The 19,652-nt window shown below is 40.8% G+C and overlaps 1 protein-coding gene across 3 annotated transcripts in view; it reads right to left on the bottom strand.

Annotated features, from left to right (window-relative positions):
- SIPA1L2 (signal induced proliferation associated 1 like 2) overlaps positions 1-19,652 on the bottom strand; it is a 230,429-nt gene that overhangs the window by 91,542 nt on the left and 119,235 nt on the right. For all 3 annotated transcript variants that reach the window (XM_037737792.1, XM_017526547.2, XM_017526549.2), the window contains exon 3: positions 587-720. In XM_037737792.1, the coding sequence (XP_037593720.1) occupies positions 587-720 (134 nt within the window). The remainder of the gene's footprint in view (positions 1-586; positions 721-19,652) is intronic.

Genomic DNA, 19,652 nt, shown 5'->3' on the forward strand with positions numbered 1-19,652 from the left:
TTTGGGAAGGACCAGCGGTGAAATAATATGGGTTAGATTTGTGTCCCTGCCCAAATCTCATGTCAAATTAGAGAAAGGGCCTGGTAGGAAGTGGCTGGATCATAGAGGTGAATTTCCCCCTTGCTGTTCTCATGATAGTGAGGTCTCACAAGGTTTGATAGTTTAAACATGTGTGGCACTTCCCCCTTTGCTCACTCTCTCTGTCCTGCTCCATCATGGTGAGAACTGCTTGCTTCCCGTTCACATTCTGTCATGATTGTACGTTTCCTGAGGCCTCCCACTCATGTTTCTTGTTAAGCCTGCAGAACTATGAGTCAATTAAACCTTTTCCTCATAAATTACCAGGTCTCAGTAGTTCTTTATAGTAGTGTGACAATGAACTAATACAGCCACTTAATATCCATGACATGTTTCCGAATTTTTCACTTGGAATAAAATGCTACAATGCCCTTTTTAATTACCTTAAATGTTGCAATCATTCACATTAAAAAAATAAACTCAGTACCCTATCTAAAGCACACTCAAGCAGTAACATCAAAGGAAGTTTTAGACTTTAGCCCATAACAATGGCAAGGAATTCCATTACCTCACTTGTCCTGAAAGCCACCCTATAGTTGAACTGGGATCCTTCTTTCTCCTTGGCATCTTCCACCTTCTCTCTCCGGATGCTAACTGCCACTGGACCAAGGTTTTCATCTATTCCAAAGTAGTTCTGGTGCTCTGTAATGAAAGAGAGAGGGTGACATCAAAAGAAAGAGAAAGGGACAAAAAGCGGGATGGATATCTCTTAGTCTGTGTAACGAATCTCTGAGGAAATACCACACAGCTCATACACAACCATTTCCCTGTATTTGTTTGATCAAATCTTCTGGTTTCCAGTTTGGATGCACTTCTACATCTCATTTTCAATTACTTCCTCTTCTCATTATGCTTTTCACTAGTTCCTGAACAGCAAAAGCCTCCCTATCCCAAAGTTGTTATTTTGTGATTATGTGAATAGCATCATTAGAAAGAGGTACTGTCATTCTTAGAAACTGTCAAATGAGGAACATGGATACTTGAAGAATCTATACTGAAAACAGTTTCCCTCTGTCTGGGAAAGTCATCATCTTTGACTCAATGAGGGTGCCAGAAGTGATCTAAGTAGCCATTCAGGCCAGCCACATTAATCTTGGTGATCAGTAGTGTAGCAAAGATCGCCTTTTCATTACAATGTCACTAAAACAGCATAAGGTTTCTAAAGTTTATAATGTTCATAAAGTCTAAAGCACAATTTAGGAACATAAAATACATAAAAGGTCAGCAAGGTGCTAAAGTCAAATTCTATCTACAAATCCTGTAACTTGGTTTTCAATGCCATCAGCTAATCATTTCTTTCACATAAAATCACTGGTCTTTGAGGGATCTAAAACTCATACCATCTACATGGAAAGGTGGAGCCTGAGGCCATACTGTTCACCTAACACAGGGATCCCTCCAGGACATCTTTCCTAAGAGACAGTCATTATTCTCTTATGAATATGTACAATCACTACATGTGGGCATCGTTTCAGCCATGGGGAGAACATTCCAGAAAATAGTCCCTACTTATGAAGCAAATACTCTATTCTGAACCCTTTAAATGATATGAAGCTTACTGCTCTGTAAGCAATTCCCTCTAGACTGCTAGTTTCTTGTCAGTGAGCTCTGTTAAAAGCAGCCAAAACACCTCATTGCAACTTTGAAACTTTTAAAATGTTTCCTCTGAAATGACCCGAACTTAACACAACATTCAAGATACGGTCCAACCCACACAAAATAGACGGAGGAATTACCCAAATGCTTATGAATGCAGCTTAAAATTTTATCTATTTTTAGCAGCTCCATCCTACCAATAATTCATGTGAGCAGGTGGTAAACGCAAACCTCCAGGTGTTATTCATTTATTTCTTAATGAACTGCTGCCAGGTCAGTTCTCCAAGGTGTATCCTTATAAAATTATATTTTTTTTACCCTGACTTACGGTTTTTTTTAGCTAAAAAGAAAAAAAACAGTGAACATGTACAAGCTTGAAGAAAACTTATAGGTATTCCAAAGGCTTTTGGTTATGCCAATGCTTGCCACAATGATTTTTGAAGGAATAAGAAATGTTGCTGAGAAAGTAGAAAACAGAATGAGATCAGCAAAGGAAAACAGCACCAGAATCACTCAGAATACACACTATCCAAAGCCACTAATGAATACTGGCTAGACCTTGAAAAGGCAAATCATTTACCTATTTGCTGTTTGCAACCAAACGGGATTAGGACTGACATTATTTCCCTTTAAAGTCAGGGATAGAAGCAGCAAGCAAACTATTTTAAAAGATGAAAGGTGAATTATTGACATAGTATAGTCCTAGACTGGCACAAAAGGAAACTAGCCTATTTATTTTAGTGAGTAATAAATCCCTCGGGCATACTGCAGTCACGTGCTGCGTAATGCTGCTTTGGTCAGCGATGCAGCACATATACCAATGGTGGTCCCATAAGATTATCATGAGGCTGAAAAACTACTATAGTCTAGTGACATTACAGATGTCATTACATGGGAATCCAACATATTACTCAAAACCAAAAAACATTCTTAAAATAAAAGTAAATTAAACAGAAAAAAACGCTTACAGAATAAGGATATGAAGAAAGTATTTTTGTACAGTTGTACAACGTGTTCATTCAGTGTTACTACAAAAGAGTAAAAACATTAAAAAAATAAAGCTATAAAGTAGAAAAATTACTGTAAGCTAAGGTTGATTATTAGTAAAGAAACTTTTTAAATCAATGAAGTGTTTCCTAATATAAAGCGTTTGTGAACTTTAATAAATGCAGTGTTGCCCAGTGTACGGTGTTTATAAAGTCTGCAGCAGCAGAATGTCCTAGACCTTCACATTAACTCACTACTCAATCACTGACTCACGCAGAGCAACTTTTAGTCAGTCCTGCAAGCTCCATTCATGGTAAGTGCCCTGTACAGGTGTACCACTTTTGATCTTTCATACAGTATTTTAACTGTACTTTTTCTATGTTTAGATACAAAAATACTTACCATTGTGTTACAACTGCCTATGGTATTCAGTACAGTAACATGCTGCACAGGTTTGTAGCCTAGGTGCAAAATGCAATACCACAGAGCCTACATGTATAGAAGGCTATCCCATCTAGGTTTGTGTAAGGATGCTCCATGGCATTTGCACAATGATGATATTGCCTAAGGATGCATTTCTCAGAGTGTATCTCTGTCGTTAAGTGATGCATGGCTGTATTGTGTGCTGATAATAGCCAAGGTAGCTATTACAAACATAAAAACTCTAGTGACATTAAGCATATATAAACAACGATCTGGGATTAGGAAGAGCTGATCCAGAAGCAGGCAAAAAATATATATATATTCAGTGAGAACAGAGACTAAAAGTTAATTGTCTACTTCAGACTACTAAGTACACTGTCACTGTACTAAGTTGGCATTAGTGACGACTGGACCCACGACATTAGATCCTATGGAAAATGCATCTTTAAACTTAAATCAGTTTAGAATATTCTCAGTTGCAGTTAGTTAACCATCCTGACAATAACTTTTGTTTTTCTCTCAATGAGTCAAATGCATCATAAGCCAAATGCATGAAGAAAAATATTCAGAAAGCAAACAAAAATACAAGAGTCATAAGACAAAAGCTTCCTTCTTATAACACATTTCAAAAAGTTACCTGCAAAAATACTCAATTCTATATTTGGCATTTGATGAGCCCTATAACAAGATCAAAAGAGTTTCAAATTATTGTAGGTATACAAGAGTAAATACATAAAACTACTTTTTATGGTAAGATTGAGAGCCTCAGATTAAGAAAATCAAATCTCTAATTCTAATAGATGACAACATAAAATGATCATATGTGTACTGCTTTCATACTCAGCAGGTGCCACAGGGACAGAAAGCAAGGGCCATGGCTGCCAGGGGCTGGAAGGAAGAGCAAAGGGCTGACTACAGAGGCGGCATGGGAGAATGTTCTGGGGTCACAAAGCTATTCTACACTTATTGTGGTAACGGTAACACGATATTTATTTCTCAAAACTCTCAGACATGCGCATTAAAAAAAGTAAATTTTACTGTACATAAAATACACCTTCAGTTTTAAAAACTGGAGGGAGGTGGGTTCAATGGAAGGAAGGGCTGGTGGTCCTTGCAAATGGACAGGGCCTTCTGCGCAGACAGAAACCATGACTGTTTCACTCCCTCACAGCCTGTCAGTGGGGATAGTACCTATTCCTGAAGTCATCATTCTCTCTCATTCCTGTTTCCTTAATTAGTATTTAATCCTCAATCCACGTCAAACTTCTGCCAAGCTATTGCTCCACTCAAGGTCTTGTTGCCAAATCCAACTACCTTCCAGGCCTCCAGCTGCAGCAGCTGTCTGCTGTGTGACACCAGTGGCCACTCCCTTCTTGTCGGGTCCCTCCACTCCTCCACTTCTATGACATCTGTTTTTTCCAGGTGAGATTGCTTCCTGGTCTTTCACTCCAGGTGTCTGGCATGGCTCCTCCTGTGGCCTCTCCTTACAGCATGAGTGTTTCCCAAGACTCCAGCCTTAGACCTTTCTGATTCTCTGTCTTTATACTTACATGAATATCTATCTTCTGACTTTCCATCTATTCACCCATCTTCTACTTCATGTTTGTCAATGATATCATCCCAAACTTTTTCCAGGCTCTTCTCTCACAAATCCCTGGACTAATAAAGGACTAGAGAAGCATACTCCACCATTGATGGGATCAGCCCTGGACTTCACCTGCTCCCTCTGCCTGGAATGTCTTCCACTCTTCTTCACTTGACATTCTTCTTACTCATCATTCAAGCCTCAATCCAAACGCCATTTCCACTGGAAATACTCCTCTTACCTCCAAAAAGGCCAAATCCTTCCAATTTTACATCCCAGGCCTATTGATACAGCGCCTAATAAATGAGAGGTGCCTAATAAACTGTTCTTCAATCACTGAACTGTAAAAGTAGGCTCCTCTGGTATTGTCCAAAAGCAATGGTTGTATTTGACCTCAAGCAGGAATACAGAGATAAAAACAGGGAGGTAGCTTATTTAATGTCAGAAGTGATGAGACAGTGTGAAGCATCTCGGAGTCTGCGGCAGGCATTTCTGTCAGTGACAGGGGCAATACCGTTTCTTGAAGTATTTATAAAACCGAGAACTTATATATCTATTAGAACTTACATGGCAACAGACCTATTATGTCCTACTGCTGTAACAAATTTTCAATAAACTTCTGGCTTAAAACAACTCCATTTACTGCACACAGCTCTGGAGAGCAGAATTCAGCTTTAAAAAGCAAAAATCAAGGTTCTGGGGTGGCTGCATTCCCCTGGGCAGCTCTAGAGGAAAATCCATGTCCTTGCCTTCTCTAGTTTCTAGACCCACATTCCTTACATTTCTTGGCTCATGGCCCTTCCTCCATCTTCACAGCCAGCGGCCAAGCATCTCATTTCAGTGGCCACATTGCCTTTCTCTTCTGTGGTCAAATTTCCCTGTTTCTCTCCTATAAGAACACCTGTGATGGCATCTAGGTCCCAGCCAGGTCCCGCCCGGATAATCCAGGATAATCTCCCTATCTCAAGATCCCTAACTTAACCCAAACTGCAAAGTCTCTTCTGCCATATGAGGGGACGTACACAAGCTCCAGGGATTAGGACCTGGACACCCCTGGAGACCATTATTTAGCCTTCCATACATACCTACTTAATCCACTTTAATTCACTTATTCGAATATTGAACAGTGGATGTCTAACTGTGTGCCAGAAACTGATGAGTACTGGGGATACAAATACTGTCTGCCTCAAAATGTTTTAGTGCTGTGGGGTAATAATACAGGAAAGAGACAAAAGTTAAACTCCTTGACTGCCCTATTTTCCCTGGAGACACAGAAGCATTGAAATTAGGCCAAATAATAACCCTACAATGGCCTGTAAGAGCTAAAACGAAAGGAAGAGTCACACTTCCTCCCTTTAAATGAAAAGCTAAAAACGATTTGCTTAGTGAGGAAGGCATGACAAAAGCTAAGACAGTCTGAAAGCTAGGCCTCTTGCTTTCACAGAAAGGCTGGGCACCTCACTGTGATGACTTTCACAAACAGCAAACCAAGCAGTGAATACAACGGAAAAGTTCTTGAAAACAGTAAAAGTGCTGCTTCAGAGAACACATGGTTAAAAAGCAAAACAGCCTACTGCTGATATGAAGAGAGTTTGAGTGGTCTGGATGGAAGACAAAACCAGCTACAACATTCCCTTAAGCCAAAGCCAAAGCCTCATCCAGGGCAAGGCTGTATCTCTCTTCTATTCTATGAAGGCTGAGAGAGGTGAGGAAGGTACAGAAGAAAAACTGGAAGCCAGCAGAGGCTGGTTCATGAGGCCTAAGATAAGAAGATATTTCCGTGATTTAAGTGCAAGGTGAAGAAGCAAGTGCGGATGGAGTGAAGCTCTACCAAGTTATCCAGCAAGTTATTTAGGTAAGACAACAGACGACAGTGGCTGCTAATGCTAATAAACAACAGACTTTTGATACAGATGAAACAGCCTTCTACTAGAAGAAGATGCCATCTAGAATTTTCATTGCTAGAAAGGGGATGTCAATGCCCGGTTTCAAAGCTTCAAAAGATAGGCTGACTCTCTTGCTAGGGGCTAATGCAGCTGGTGGCTTTAAGTTGAAGCCAACGCTTATCGATCATTCAGAAAAGCCTAGGGCCCTTAAGAATTGTGCTAAAATGCTCTGCCTGTGCTCCATCAGCAGGACGACAAAGTCTGGACGACAGCCCATCTGTTTACAGTATGGTTTACTGACTATTTTAAGCCCACTGTCGAGTCCTAGTCCTGAGACAAAAACATTCCTTTCAAAATACTACTGCTTATTGACAACACATCTCATCACCCAAGAGTTCTGATGGAAATATATAAGGAGACTACTGTTGTTTTCATCCCTGCTAACACCACATTCATTCTGTAGCCCATGAATCAGAGTATTTCTGCCTTTTAAGTCTTCTTATTTAAGAAATACATTTTGTAAGGCTATATCTACCATAAATAGAGATTCCTCTGATGGATCTGGGCAGATAAAATTGGAAACCTGGAAGAGATTCATCATTCCAGATGCCATTAAGAATGTTTATGATTCATGAGAGGATGTCAAAATACAGACTTAACAGAGATTTAGAAGGTGACTGTAACCCTCATGGATGGCTTTGAGGGAATCAAGAGTTCAATGGAGGGAGTAACTGCAGATGTAGCAGAAATAGCAAGAAGACTAGAATTAGAATTTAAGCCTGAAGATCTGATTGAACTGCTCATGATCAAACTTATACAGATGAGGAGTTGCTTCTTATGGATGAGCAACTTTGATGGAATTCGCTCCTGGTGAAGACGCTGTGAACATTGTTGAAATAGCAACAAAGGATTTAGAATACTGCATAAACTTGGTTGATTCAACAGTAGCAGGGTTTGAGATAATTTTCAAAGATCTACTGTGGGTCAAATGCTATCGAGTAACATCGCATGCTACAGAAAAATCTTTCCTGAAACAAAGAGTCAATCAATGTGGCGAACTTCATTGTTGTTTTAAGAAATTGTCACAGCCATCCTAAGCTTCAACACCTACTACCCTGATCAGCCAACAGCCATCAACGTGGAGGCAAGATCCTTCATCAGAAAAACAGTTGACTTGCTGGAGGCTCAGGTGTTTGTTAGGATTTTTAGCAATGACGTATTTTTAAATCAAGATATGTACACTGTGCTTTTAGATATAGCACTATCATGCATAGTAGACTACAATATAAACTTAACTTTTATATGTACTGTGAAACCAAAAACATTGTGTGATTAACTTTATTACAATATTCATCGTATTGGGGTGGACTGGCACTGACCCCACTGTATCTCCGAGCTGTGCCTTGTTAGGCTGGTCAGGCAGGGTCCAGCCATCAGACAGGGGCATCTTCTTCTTGAGCCAGTGAGTGTCCGAGGGAACACCCTTCCAGTCTCCTGTCTAGAAACATTTAGCTCAAATAATGGGGTGGGGCTGGGCACCTCACTGTGCTGACTTTCACTAAGTCCCCACTTTTAGTTAAATGCCTTAGTCCTGTCCTTTGCTGGACTTGTTCCATTTTTCAGAATAAATCTTATTTTCCACCTGGGAAAGGGGCAAATAGTAAACTGCCTATAAGGGAGGAGAGAGAATCTGGCCTTTTATAAGCACGTAACCAGTCCCCTGTTTTCACTCCCTTAAGTCTTTCTCCAAGGGTGCCTGGCTCTGTGGCATGGCCTGACTTACTTCTTGATGGCCTCTACCCTCTTCCCGTGACCACCAATGCTGGGGGACACAGGAGGCTGGCTCTCTCAATCTGCTAGCAGTGGTCTTGCTCTTCCACATGCTTTCATATACCCTGTCTTCGCTGCTTCTTCCTGGTGCTTTTTTACTTTGTGGCGTTATGCCCATTTAAAAAATTCCTTCACTGTCATTTTTAGTAGTATTCTGGAAGGGGAAGAGATAACATGTTTTCAATTTGCCTTACTTAAACAGCGGCCTCAAACCCATTTACTGTGCAATCTTATAATTATAAAAAGCTTACTTACTGGTTGCCTAATCTGGGCTTTGATACTTCTTATCACATGCTTAACCTCAGGATCCTCCAGCAGTCTCCTAAGATACCTAATACATGTAACACCATCACTGACCTGGGAGGGGCACTATAGCTGACGGCACGCATGTTACTGACAAAAAAATGAAATCAAAACAAAATGGAGTGCACCTAAAATAAATTGCATCATAGAGTATTTTGATTTTGAGCTCAAAAATCCGGCACAGTTCACGAATGAGTCTGAAGGTGATTCCCACTTCTAATCTCAAAATGCTGACCCAGAATCACCTGGAGAGATTACACTGCACTCACAGAAGTCTTTTTAAAGAAAGAAGTGGTGTATATACTTCACTGAATAATTTATATCATCAATTATACTTTTAAAACTTTGAGAATCCAAAATGTGTATATTCCTGTATTTATCAAAGATCGCAGGTAAACTGGTTAAAAACAAAACAAAACAAAAAAAAAAACTCCCTTCATGCCCACCTTGCCAATCCGTGCCACAGACCCATCTTCTTCTGTCTCACACAGACATACGCTTGCTTATTGCAAACACAGAAATGAAGTTCCTGCTGTTTACAAGCATCACATCTGTAGACTTACAGCTTTTATGCCTCCTAACCACCTTCTAAGGGCTCCCTATGCCTTTGGTTTCATCAAGGAATATAGCAGGTTACCTGGATGTGTTTCCAAAGAAATCAAAATCTTCTATTCAATAATGTAAGATGATGTCTAGCTTTTATAAAGGGCATCATCACATGCCATTAGGACATACAGAGACTGTGTCCCCTCCCATAACCTCTGGGAGGGAAAGTTATCCCTTTCAAATGATATCCCACATCCCCCTTTCAGGAAAGATCCCTTTCTCCATGGCAAAAGGCCCTTCTCATCTTGGGCAGAGGACACTGAGCAAGGCTTCCCCAGGGTTGTGTGCATTCAGACCCTCACCCACCCAGAGCCTGTTCTTATTCCAGGCAGATGATTTCCATAAAATTGCTTCAAGGGTGAATCAAATGAAATCCTTCCTTGGCAGAACAGAAGCTATGAAAAGACTGAGAAGCTGAATGAAAATCCACATATCATGCAAATAACAACAGGGCAAGATAAAAAAAATCAGTTAACAAGATTGCAGTGCAGGAAATGGAAATGGGATTCGGTGCATTTCTGTGGTGCATTGTGGCTGTTCAGTAAAGAAATAAATAATAATTTTAGCTTAGAGAGGGAAAAAAGAATGGGAGCAGGGATGGTACACTGGGCCCTAGGCCAAAAGCTCTTTCTAGATGCAGTGATATCTCAAAAGAGAGGTTTATGTGGTAACTCACTAATGAATTGACCAGTTAAGAATCACATCTCTGCAGGGCCTCCCAAGGCCAGGTATGTAAAAGACATTCACTCATAGCTCTGCCTTACAGGATTTATCAAAGCTGTTAGCATCCGGCGGCCACAGAACCATTTGCAAGCACACCAAGGCCACAAGCAACTGTGCACCTTTTCCCTCTTGTCTTTTACTTTGTAAATATGCGCAGCAGAAGCTAGCTTGCTATTTTGCCATAAAATGCATTTTAAAGGTTCTTTGTTCTTTCAACCACTAGTTGATCATTTAATGCCTGCTGTCTGCTGATCTGGGTTAGTTTGGCAGTTAACTGCTCTTTCAATTCCTACCTATGAAGTATCTTCTTTCACTTTTCTCTCTAAACAATTATGTATTTTAAATCACCTTCCCTTTTTTCGAACACTCTGAGGTATTTTTTAAAGAGTGAAAAGGGGATGGTGGCTTGGGCCTATATTCCCAGCACTTTGGGAGGCAGAAGAAGGAGGACTGCTTGAGGCCAGGAGTTTGAGATCAGTCTGGGCATCATTGCAAGGCCCAATCTCTACAAAACACCTTTTAAAAAAAAAAAAAAAGCTGAGTCTGGAGATGCATGTCTGTAATTCCAGCTACTTGGGAGGCTGGGGCAGGAGAATCACTTGACCTGGGAAGCAGAGGTTGCAGTGAGTCAAGATCACACCACTGCACTCCAGCCTGTGAGATGGAGTGAGACTCATCTAAAAAAAAAAAAAAAAAGAGTAATTCAACAGGCCAGGAGCAGTGGGTTACACCTGTAATTCCAGTACTTTGGGAGGCCAAGGTAGGCAGCTCACTTGAGGCTACAAGTTCAAGACCAGTCTGGCCAACATGGTGAACCCCATCTCTACTAAAAATACAAGAATTAGTCAGGTATGGTGGTGCATGCCTGTAATCCCAGCTACTCAGGAGGCTGAGGCATGAGAAGTGCATGAACCTGGGAGGCAGAGATTACAGTGGGCTGAGTTTGTGCCACTGCACTCCAGCCTGGGCGACAGAGAGAGACTCCGTCTCAGGGGGAAAAAAAAAGTAACTCAACGACCTCAAGAAGCATCCAACACCTTTCTTAGTGTTTCATAGATTAAATTACTGAATTTACCATGATGGAAAAACATAGATGTTTTGTCATGTAAATTTTTTATCTTTTTATCCAAATTTAACCAAGGTATTTGCTAAGCTTGAAAAATCTGAGGCATTACAATGAAGACAATAGTATTAAATATTTCACAAAAATAAACTAAGTTCATCCTGTCTACTTATGAGGAGGTGCCACTATTCTTACAGATAACACTAAGGCTGAGAGGTTAAGTGACTCGCTCAAAGTCACAATCTGGAGGGATGGTGAGGATGCAAACCTAGGCAGTCCGGCCTTGGTGTTCTCTCATGGAAAGCAATTCAAGGGTAAAAAAATTCATGCAAAGGTTTTAATTTCAAAAATTAATTAATAGGGGTAAGTGAACATGGCTTAAGGATAAGAAAACAAATGTATCCTTAAGATAAAAATGGTGTACTGAAAAACATGATTTCAAGGAAAGCTAGAGTAAGAAATGCAAGACTGAAGAAGGAAGGCAGATTATTAAAGGCTTCTTTTCATAATCTGTAATTTTTATTATTTGCTCAAAAGGAAGAAGAAAACACTAGGAAAGTATAAAGGCCTCACCACTTCAAAGGAGAGAGGTAGAGCCCTGACGATAGGACAGCTGTCCCGCTTTTATTTTATTTAAATGGGACAATTAGTGAAATACATTTTGGAGTTAAACAAATACAAGGTAAGTTTAAACTAAGTTTCTACATTCCTTAAGCACTAATGCTCCAAAGACCTTTGCTTCCAACTTACTGTACCGGTAGCAAAATGCCAGCAAGTGCTCTCATTTAAACACCACTTGAGTCAAACTATAAAGGAATATTAAGAGTCTTATTCCTCTTCCCAGGGAAGTAACAGGGCATTCGTTCTTTTTCCCCAGTAACTGACTGAAGACTTTTTGGGGCCGGAGGATCAGTGGGTTTGAAATAGCATACAGCCGCCGGGCGCGGTGGCTCAGGCCTGTAATCCCAGCACTTTGGGAGGCCGAGGCCAGTGGATCACGAGGTCAAGAGATCGAGACCATCCTGGTCAACACGGTGAAACCCCCTCTCTACTAAAAATGCAAAACATTAGCTGGGCATGGTAGCGCGTGCCTGTAATCCCAGCTACTCAGGAGGTTGAGGCAGGAGAATTGCCTGAACCCAGGAGGCGGAGGTTGCGGTGAGCCAAGATCGTGCCATTGCACTCCAGCCTGGGTAACAAGAGCGGGACAAAAAAAAAGAGAAATAGCATACAGCCCTTTGCAGGTTCCTATAATGCTGCAGTGTACGGGAACTGTGACTGCCCAGATACGGCACCTCTGCAAGAGAGAAAGCCCCGGTGTTTTCCGCCGATGGCCACATGGAGCCTGTGTGACCATAGCCCTTGGTGCTGAATCTCACATATATCTGGGCAATTCCACCCTGCTAAGGGCCCCTGTGGGACTCAATGGGACCACTGTTTGGGTAGGCAATACTGGCCAGGGAGAGAGGTGAAGAACTCAGTCGATTATGTCCTTGGAGGGAGGAATGTGTATCATAGAATAGTACTATTGTTAGATGGCACTCTGTTCACCCGTATGAATTTAATAGTGTCCAACTCCCTATGAATTTTCGTCAATGACTGTATAAAATCAGAAGGGAAAAAAAGCCACCAGGCATGAAATTCAAAGCAAATGCAGCCATGCATCACTCATGCAGTGAGGTTCATTTGATATGTAAAGGTGTAGGCCTGCCTACAACCGTCACATTAGTGACACTTAAGTGAGTGTATTTGGAATGGGGTGGTGGACCTCACCAGACACCTTTCCCCAGCTCTCTCTGCCATATGGTTCTACTTGTTTCTCTCTTCATCTTTTAACCACTAAAATAAAGTATTGCCCTTTAAAGCCTGTACCAGTGGTGTGGACAATAGTTTCTTTTCAGAGAAAAAAGTCTTACACATTTATTTAAGTAACCCTGGGAAGCAGGGAGGCACGCTATTGACAAGCACTGCTCTAAGCCCTTTACAGGAGGGATTTGTATTATCATCCCATTTTACAGATGATTGACTAGGGCACAAAGTGGTTCAAGGATTTGCCCCAAACTGAGTTGGGATGTGAACCTCAGTGCGCACTCTACCTTGAGTGATGTCATTTGCCCGCCATTCACAGATCTCTATTTACCAAGAGTTTACCTCCAACTATAATTAAAATGGATGAACACTTTTACCTGATGGCAGAAAGATAATTCCCCGGACAAAAAATGGTTAAGTTGGTATCAAGAGAGGTAAGAGGGTTATTACACAAATTCTAGAAGAATCTATGTGTTCATTTAGCAGGATTTACATATAACATATTATTCTTCAGTTAAAATACTTGATAAAAATTAGCACTGGGGAAAAGGGTGGGTTTGCATAGAGCTAGGTAAGAGAGCAGTTACTAGAAACAGTGAAGTTGGCTGCTTTCGAGAATTCTACAGTTGTTCAATAAGGCAACATAAACCTTTAAGTTTGTTATTTATAAGAACTACTTATAAATTCTTTCTTCTTGTCTTCAAGAAATAGACCATTTTAATTATGTCATGAAGGTTTATGACTTGCATCTGTAAAATTTTTAACTTTTTATTTTAAAATTCTTTTAGATTTATAGAAAAGCTGCAGATAGCAGAGTTTTCTTATACCCATCTCCCAGTTTCCCAGCTGTTAACATCTTATGTTATTTTGGTACATTTGTCATGATGAATGAATCAATACTGTTATATTATTAACTAAGGTCCCTACTTCATTCAGATTTCCTCAGTTTTTAGCGAATGCCCTGTTTCTGTTCCAGGAATCCACCCAGGGTACCACACTCCATTTAGTTGTCATGTCTCCTAAGGCTCCTCTGGTCTGTGGTTTTTTTTTCTCAGACTTTCCTTGCTTTTGATGACCTGGACAGTTTTGGGTACTGGTCAGGGATTTTGCAGAATGTCCTTCACTTGGAATTTATCTAATGTTTTCCCCTAGTAGGACTGAGGTTTTAAGCTTGGAGAGGAAGACTGCAGAAGAGTCATTCATACCCGGGGTACCAACTATCCACAGGACTTGCAACTGTGGATGGTGATCTTGGTGACCTAGTGAGGTAGTGTCTGCCAAGCTACTCCATTGTAAAGTTATTTGTCCCTGTCTTTCCATCTATACCTTTTGGAAGTGAGTCACTATATGCAGCCCACATCCAAGTAGGGAGGTGGAGGGACACTGACTTAAACTTTTATAACGATAAATTAGTTTTTCAGGTAAAGATTTCTTTACAAAAATGAACACTCAGTAATGTATTTGGTAAGTTGTTTTGTAGATGTATTGCATCTACAAGAGGGCAGGAAATAATGCAACTTCCCGTTACTGCGCTTCATCAAGCTGATAAGTTTTTCTCTCAAGTAAAGTAAACACAGTCATTAACTTATCTGCCCAGATCATGGCTGGCAAGTACCTGCCATCTCCTCATGCACTCAGGGCAGATAAAGATAATTGATAATGGCTCTTAAAATGCAGATGCAGTTCTATACATAATGACATGGAAGGATGATCATCAAAAGCAAGTTCCACAGTAATAGCAGGAATAAGCTCTATTTACATAAATTTATTTGCATCAGAAAAGCGTTCAAGGATGATGACAAAACGTTAATGGTGACTATAGCTGATGAATTTCGGGAGACTTTATTTCTTGTTTATCTATATTTTCTTATTTTCCTATAACCATCAAATGACATTTACATACCATTTAAAAATTCTAAATGAAAAATATATATTCGTCAATCTATTTATTCAGCATTGTTCCCCTACCTTCAGAGGAGCTCACATTCCTGTGCCAGCAGAATGGCTCTAGTAAAACAATGTTCCCGAAGCCTCAGACAATGATTTAGCCACTTTTCTCTCACTCCTGAGTCACCATGGAGGCCCAGCTTCATTCTCCCATCTGGTTTTAACCTCTCTTTACCCAAATAGCACTCACTTTGCCTCCTAGAACTATTCTAGTCTGTGTGGCATAAAGTAGGGTACAGAACCATTTTAGAACTCCTGAGTAACCCAGTAAGTGCAGAATTTCTTAACAAGTTAAGGATTTCATCACCAAGCGGGAACGCTTACATGTCAACACACAGTGTCTGGGCTCTGCCGCACAGTTCCAGCGTTAGCTGTGCTGGTAGCAGCCCCACTGTTTGGTGGCAGTGTGCAGTGCCAAGCAGGTCCAGAAGGAGGCAAAGCCTGCTGCTCTGCCACCGTGAAAACTAGACTTGCTGATGCTCACGTGGCCAACTGTGGTCAAGTACAATTCCCATCTAAGAGACTCTTTGTCACGGCCTATTTCACAAATGGAAAGCTCAGGGAAGCAGCAAACGACACATTCACAATGAGTCCCATCAGAAAAACAATAGTGCGACAAACAGCACCAATGTGTTTTCATGGTCATCGCCAGTGAAAGGAAGGGACATTATTGAGCATTAACTCTACTTGCTACTATCCTTACTGCTTTTAAAAAAGCTGTTTCAGCTGGGCACCGTGGCTCATCCCTGTAATTCCAGCACTTTGGAAGGCTGAGGCAGGTGGATCACCTGAGGTCAGGGGTTTGAGACCAGCTTGGCCAACATGGTGAAACCTTGTCTCTACTAAAAATACAAAAATTAGCTGGGCATGGTGGCACATGTCTGTAATCCCAGCTACTCAGGAGGCTGAGGCAAGAGAATCGCTTGAACCTGGGAGGCAGAGGTTGCAGTGAGCTGAGATGGCGCCACTGCACTCCAGCCTGGGTGAGAGAATGAGACTCTGTCTCAAAAAAAAAAAAAGCTGTTTCACTGAAAGCTACAGATGGATTTGCCTGGGCAAGTGATGCTGTCACACACTTTCCTGTGTCCAGCTACTCCCCTGCAGAAATTTTTTTACAGAGTTATTCAATAGCCTTTCAGTGATGATGTGTCACAGAAATACACCTCAGCATCAAGGGTAGACATTTCACATTAACTACCCAATAAAGAAGAAATCACATTATTAAAGTTCTGCACTTTAAACACTTGCCAATGATTGGGAGCCAGTTCATTCTCTTGAAAATGAAGTTTTACACTGAACCCTGAAGCACAGAACAAAATAAAAGGCACTCTGGAAAGTATCAAAAGATAGATCCCTGAAAGCCAGCTTCCAAAGAGAAAATCTCTGAGAGAAGAGAAAAGCAAAAACGGGAAAGAAAAAAACTATCTTAAAAACATCATATCTGGGCCAGTCTGCATAGGCCCTCCGTTTTTAAATACAATGAAGTTCACCCAACTCGTGCTGTTTGCAGACAGAAGGGTCCTGCACAGCTGTGTCCAGTGGCTGAAGCTGGGGTGGAAATGTACTCCCACACCAGAGGAGGCCTCCACCTCACTGTACTTTTCACCTAAGAATCTGGGCTGCTGCCTCTGCCTGGAGTCCTTAATGGCTCAACAAGAGACCAGTAAGAGCAGGGGCAGATGCCATTGTAGCCAATTTCACTTTGAAGTCACACTGGACCACAGGGGAAGAGCTAAATATAGGAGGAGACAGAGTACAGTTCACAGCTGCACTGGAGAGAGAACAGAGCAGCTGGGGCTCGGCCTTCTTGCTCCTGGTGGTCAGTCCTTCCCCAGCCCCTAAGCACATCTGCTGGCATCGCAGCACCTTCCACAGCACAGAATCACAGAACACTGAAGACGAAGTGACCTCAGAAACTGTTTCCCCACTCTCTCGTTTTGTGGGTTTTGCAAAGCATAGTCATGTGCCCCATGGGGATATTGCAGTCAACAATGGACCACATATATGATGGTACACCCATAAAACCATAAAGGAGCATATATAGAAATCTGATGCATGGCACTTGATATTGGCAATGCAGATGAATTAGGGAAAATGACTGATATTCAGTAATGGTGCTGGGACATTTGGTTTTCCATATGTGTGTGCATATATATACATATATATGAATAAAAATATATATATAATCTAGGTTTGTGTAAGTATACTCTATGATGTTCACACAATGATGAAATTGCCTAATGACACATTTCACAGACCATATCCCATTGTTAACTGATGCGGGACTATAGTCTAGAATTCCGCTTTCTGGCTAGTTTACAAATCCACAGCAAAGCTCAGAACCAGAGAGTGTGCCCAACAGCACCAAAATGCCAAACGATAAGCATATATCCACCCACAATTCACTGACGGTGTCTACACTCAAATTCTTCTTTGGAGCTTATTCATTTCACATTCAAATCTAAGGAGTATGATGATGTCATCTGCAATGCTCTTGAAAACACTAAGTAGCACCTCAGAAAAGGTGGAGGAAATAAATCACTTACAGAGGAGTCTTTAAAACTACCAAGAAGTGACAGGTGCGAATTCAAGAGAAAAACTACAAGTAGCAGTCAAGAAAACTAACAGAATCCAGAAACCTGAAATCATCTCGGGGAACACTGGGGACATTGATGAATCAAATGGTGGTGAAAAACCTGGGTGCAGAAAAACAATAGTTTTTCATTCCACATGCACTTAGAATGTGTAATAGCATATGAATGAGATACTAGCACTAAGTCTTGGCATAAATATGAACATATATGTAATTTTATGTTCTAGTATTTCAAAATCTGAACCAAAACTATTTACAAAACTCGGTCAGCCAGAATGACTAATCGCCTGCAGATTTCAGGGCTTAATAAGTCTAAGAGACTTTACTTTATTGCAAGAATTGGCAGCCATGGCTTTATCAATAAAAATAACCTTAATTAGGAAGCCTATCTCTTCATCTTCCTTTTCAAAAATAACTAAATTCCACCTAGAGATCATCTTTGAGCGGTGTTCTATATAATGTGATGTCTCTGCATGAACACAGGCATGAAGGTCATGAGTTATTTTCACAGCAGAGACCAAAAAGCAGGTCTGAGATTCTCTGATTCCACTGGCTGGAAGGAAATAACTCATAGTGTTAACACTGATGCATACCTGAAGCCAAGGCTGAAATTCAAGGTGGAGGAGAGGAAAGGAGACACAACAGGGGACTAAGGTCTGTTGACAAAATACAGTCCTTTTATGTCATCAGTATGAGGACAGAGACAATTCACACTAAGTGACCAGGTGCAGTGTAAATGTCTGTTTATTTAGCTTTATTGCATCAGAATCGGTTCTCTGATTTACATGTTATCATAAAGTGATTATAAAAGACACTCTAAATCTGGATTGATGCAAAAACAGGAGGGGAGAAATCATTAATAGTCACAATTTACCTGGCAGACAAATTCTTTTAAGCCTATACTCCATGAGAAAAAGTAATAATAAGGCTTCACAGTGGTTTAACATTATAAGGAACTTAAGTGGACAGAGCGACCTCTTAAGGTCTGAGTTACCCACCCTCCCCAATCCACTCCAATAAAACAACTACAGTCAAAAACTACACAAATATTCTCAAGTCAGAAACCAATACTGATTAAACTAAAACCTAAAACTATGAAAATCCTAGAAGAAAACCTAGGCCATTCAAGACATAGGCATGAGCAAAGACTTCATGACTAAAACACCAAAACCAATGGCAACAAAAGCCAAAATTGACAAGTGAGATCTAATTAAACTAAAGAACTTCTGCACTAAGAAACTATCATCAGAGTGAACAGGCAACCTACAGAATGGGAGAAAAATTTTTGCAATCTATCCATCCAACAAAGGTCTGCTAACCGGAATCTACAAGGAACTGAAAGAAATTTACAAGGAGAAAACAACACCATCAAAAAGTGGGCAAAGGATATAAACAGACAATTCTCGTAAGAAGACATTTATGTGGCTACAAAACATATGAACAAAAGCTCGTCATCTCTCGTCATTAGAGAAATGCAAATCAAAACCACAATGAGATACCATCTCATGCCAGTTAGAATGGTGATCATTAAAAAGTCTGGAAACAACAGATGCTGGAGAGGATGTGGAGAAATAGGAACGCTTTTACACTGTTGGTGGGAGTGTAAATTAGTTCAACCATTGTGCAAGACAATGTGGTGATTCCTCAAGGATCTAGAACCAGAAATACCATTTGACCCAGCAATCCCATTACTGGGTATATACCCAAAGGATTATAAATTGTTCTACTATAAAGACACATGCACACATATGTTTATTGCAGCACTACTTACAATAGCAAAGACTTGGAATCAACCCAAATGCCCAACAATGATAGACTGCATAAAGAAACTGTGGCACATATACACTATGAAATACTATGCAGTCATAAAAAAGAATGAGTTCATGTCCTTTGCAGGGACATGGATGAAGCTGGAAACCATCATCCTCAGCAAACTAACACAGGAACAGAAAATCAAACACTGCATGTTCTTACTCATAAGCAGGAGTTGAACAATGAGAACTCATGGACACTGGGAGGGGAACATCACACACCAGGGCCTGCTGGGGGTGGGGAAGGGGAGGAAGTGGGGGAAAGGGGAGGGAAAGCATCAAACACCTAACGCATGCCGGGCTTAAAACCTAGATGATGGGTTGATAGGTGCAGCAAACCACCACGGCACCTGTATGTATATGTATATGTGTGTGTGTGTGTGTGTGTGTGTGTGTGTGTGTGTGTGTATAT

Source organism: Cebus imitator, unplaced genomic scaffold (genome assembly GCF_001604975.1).
Source record: "Cebus imitator isolate Cc_AM_T3 unplaced genomic scaffold, Cebus_imitator-1.0 Scaffold42, whole genome shotgun sequence".
In the NCBI taxonomy this organism is placed as follows: Eukaryota; Metazoa; Chordata; class Mammalia; order Primates; family Cebidae; genus Cebus; species Cebus imitator.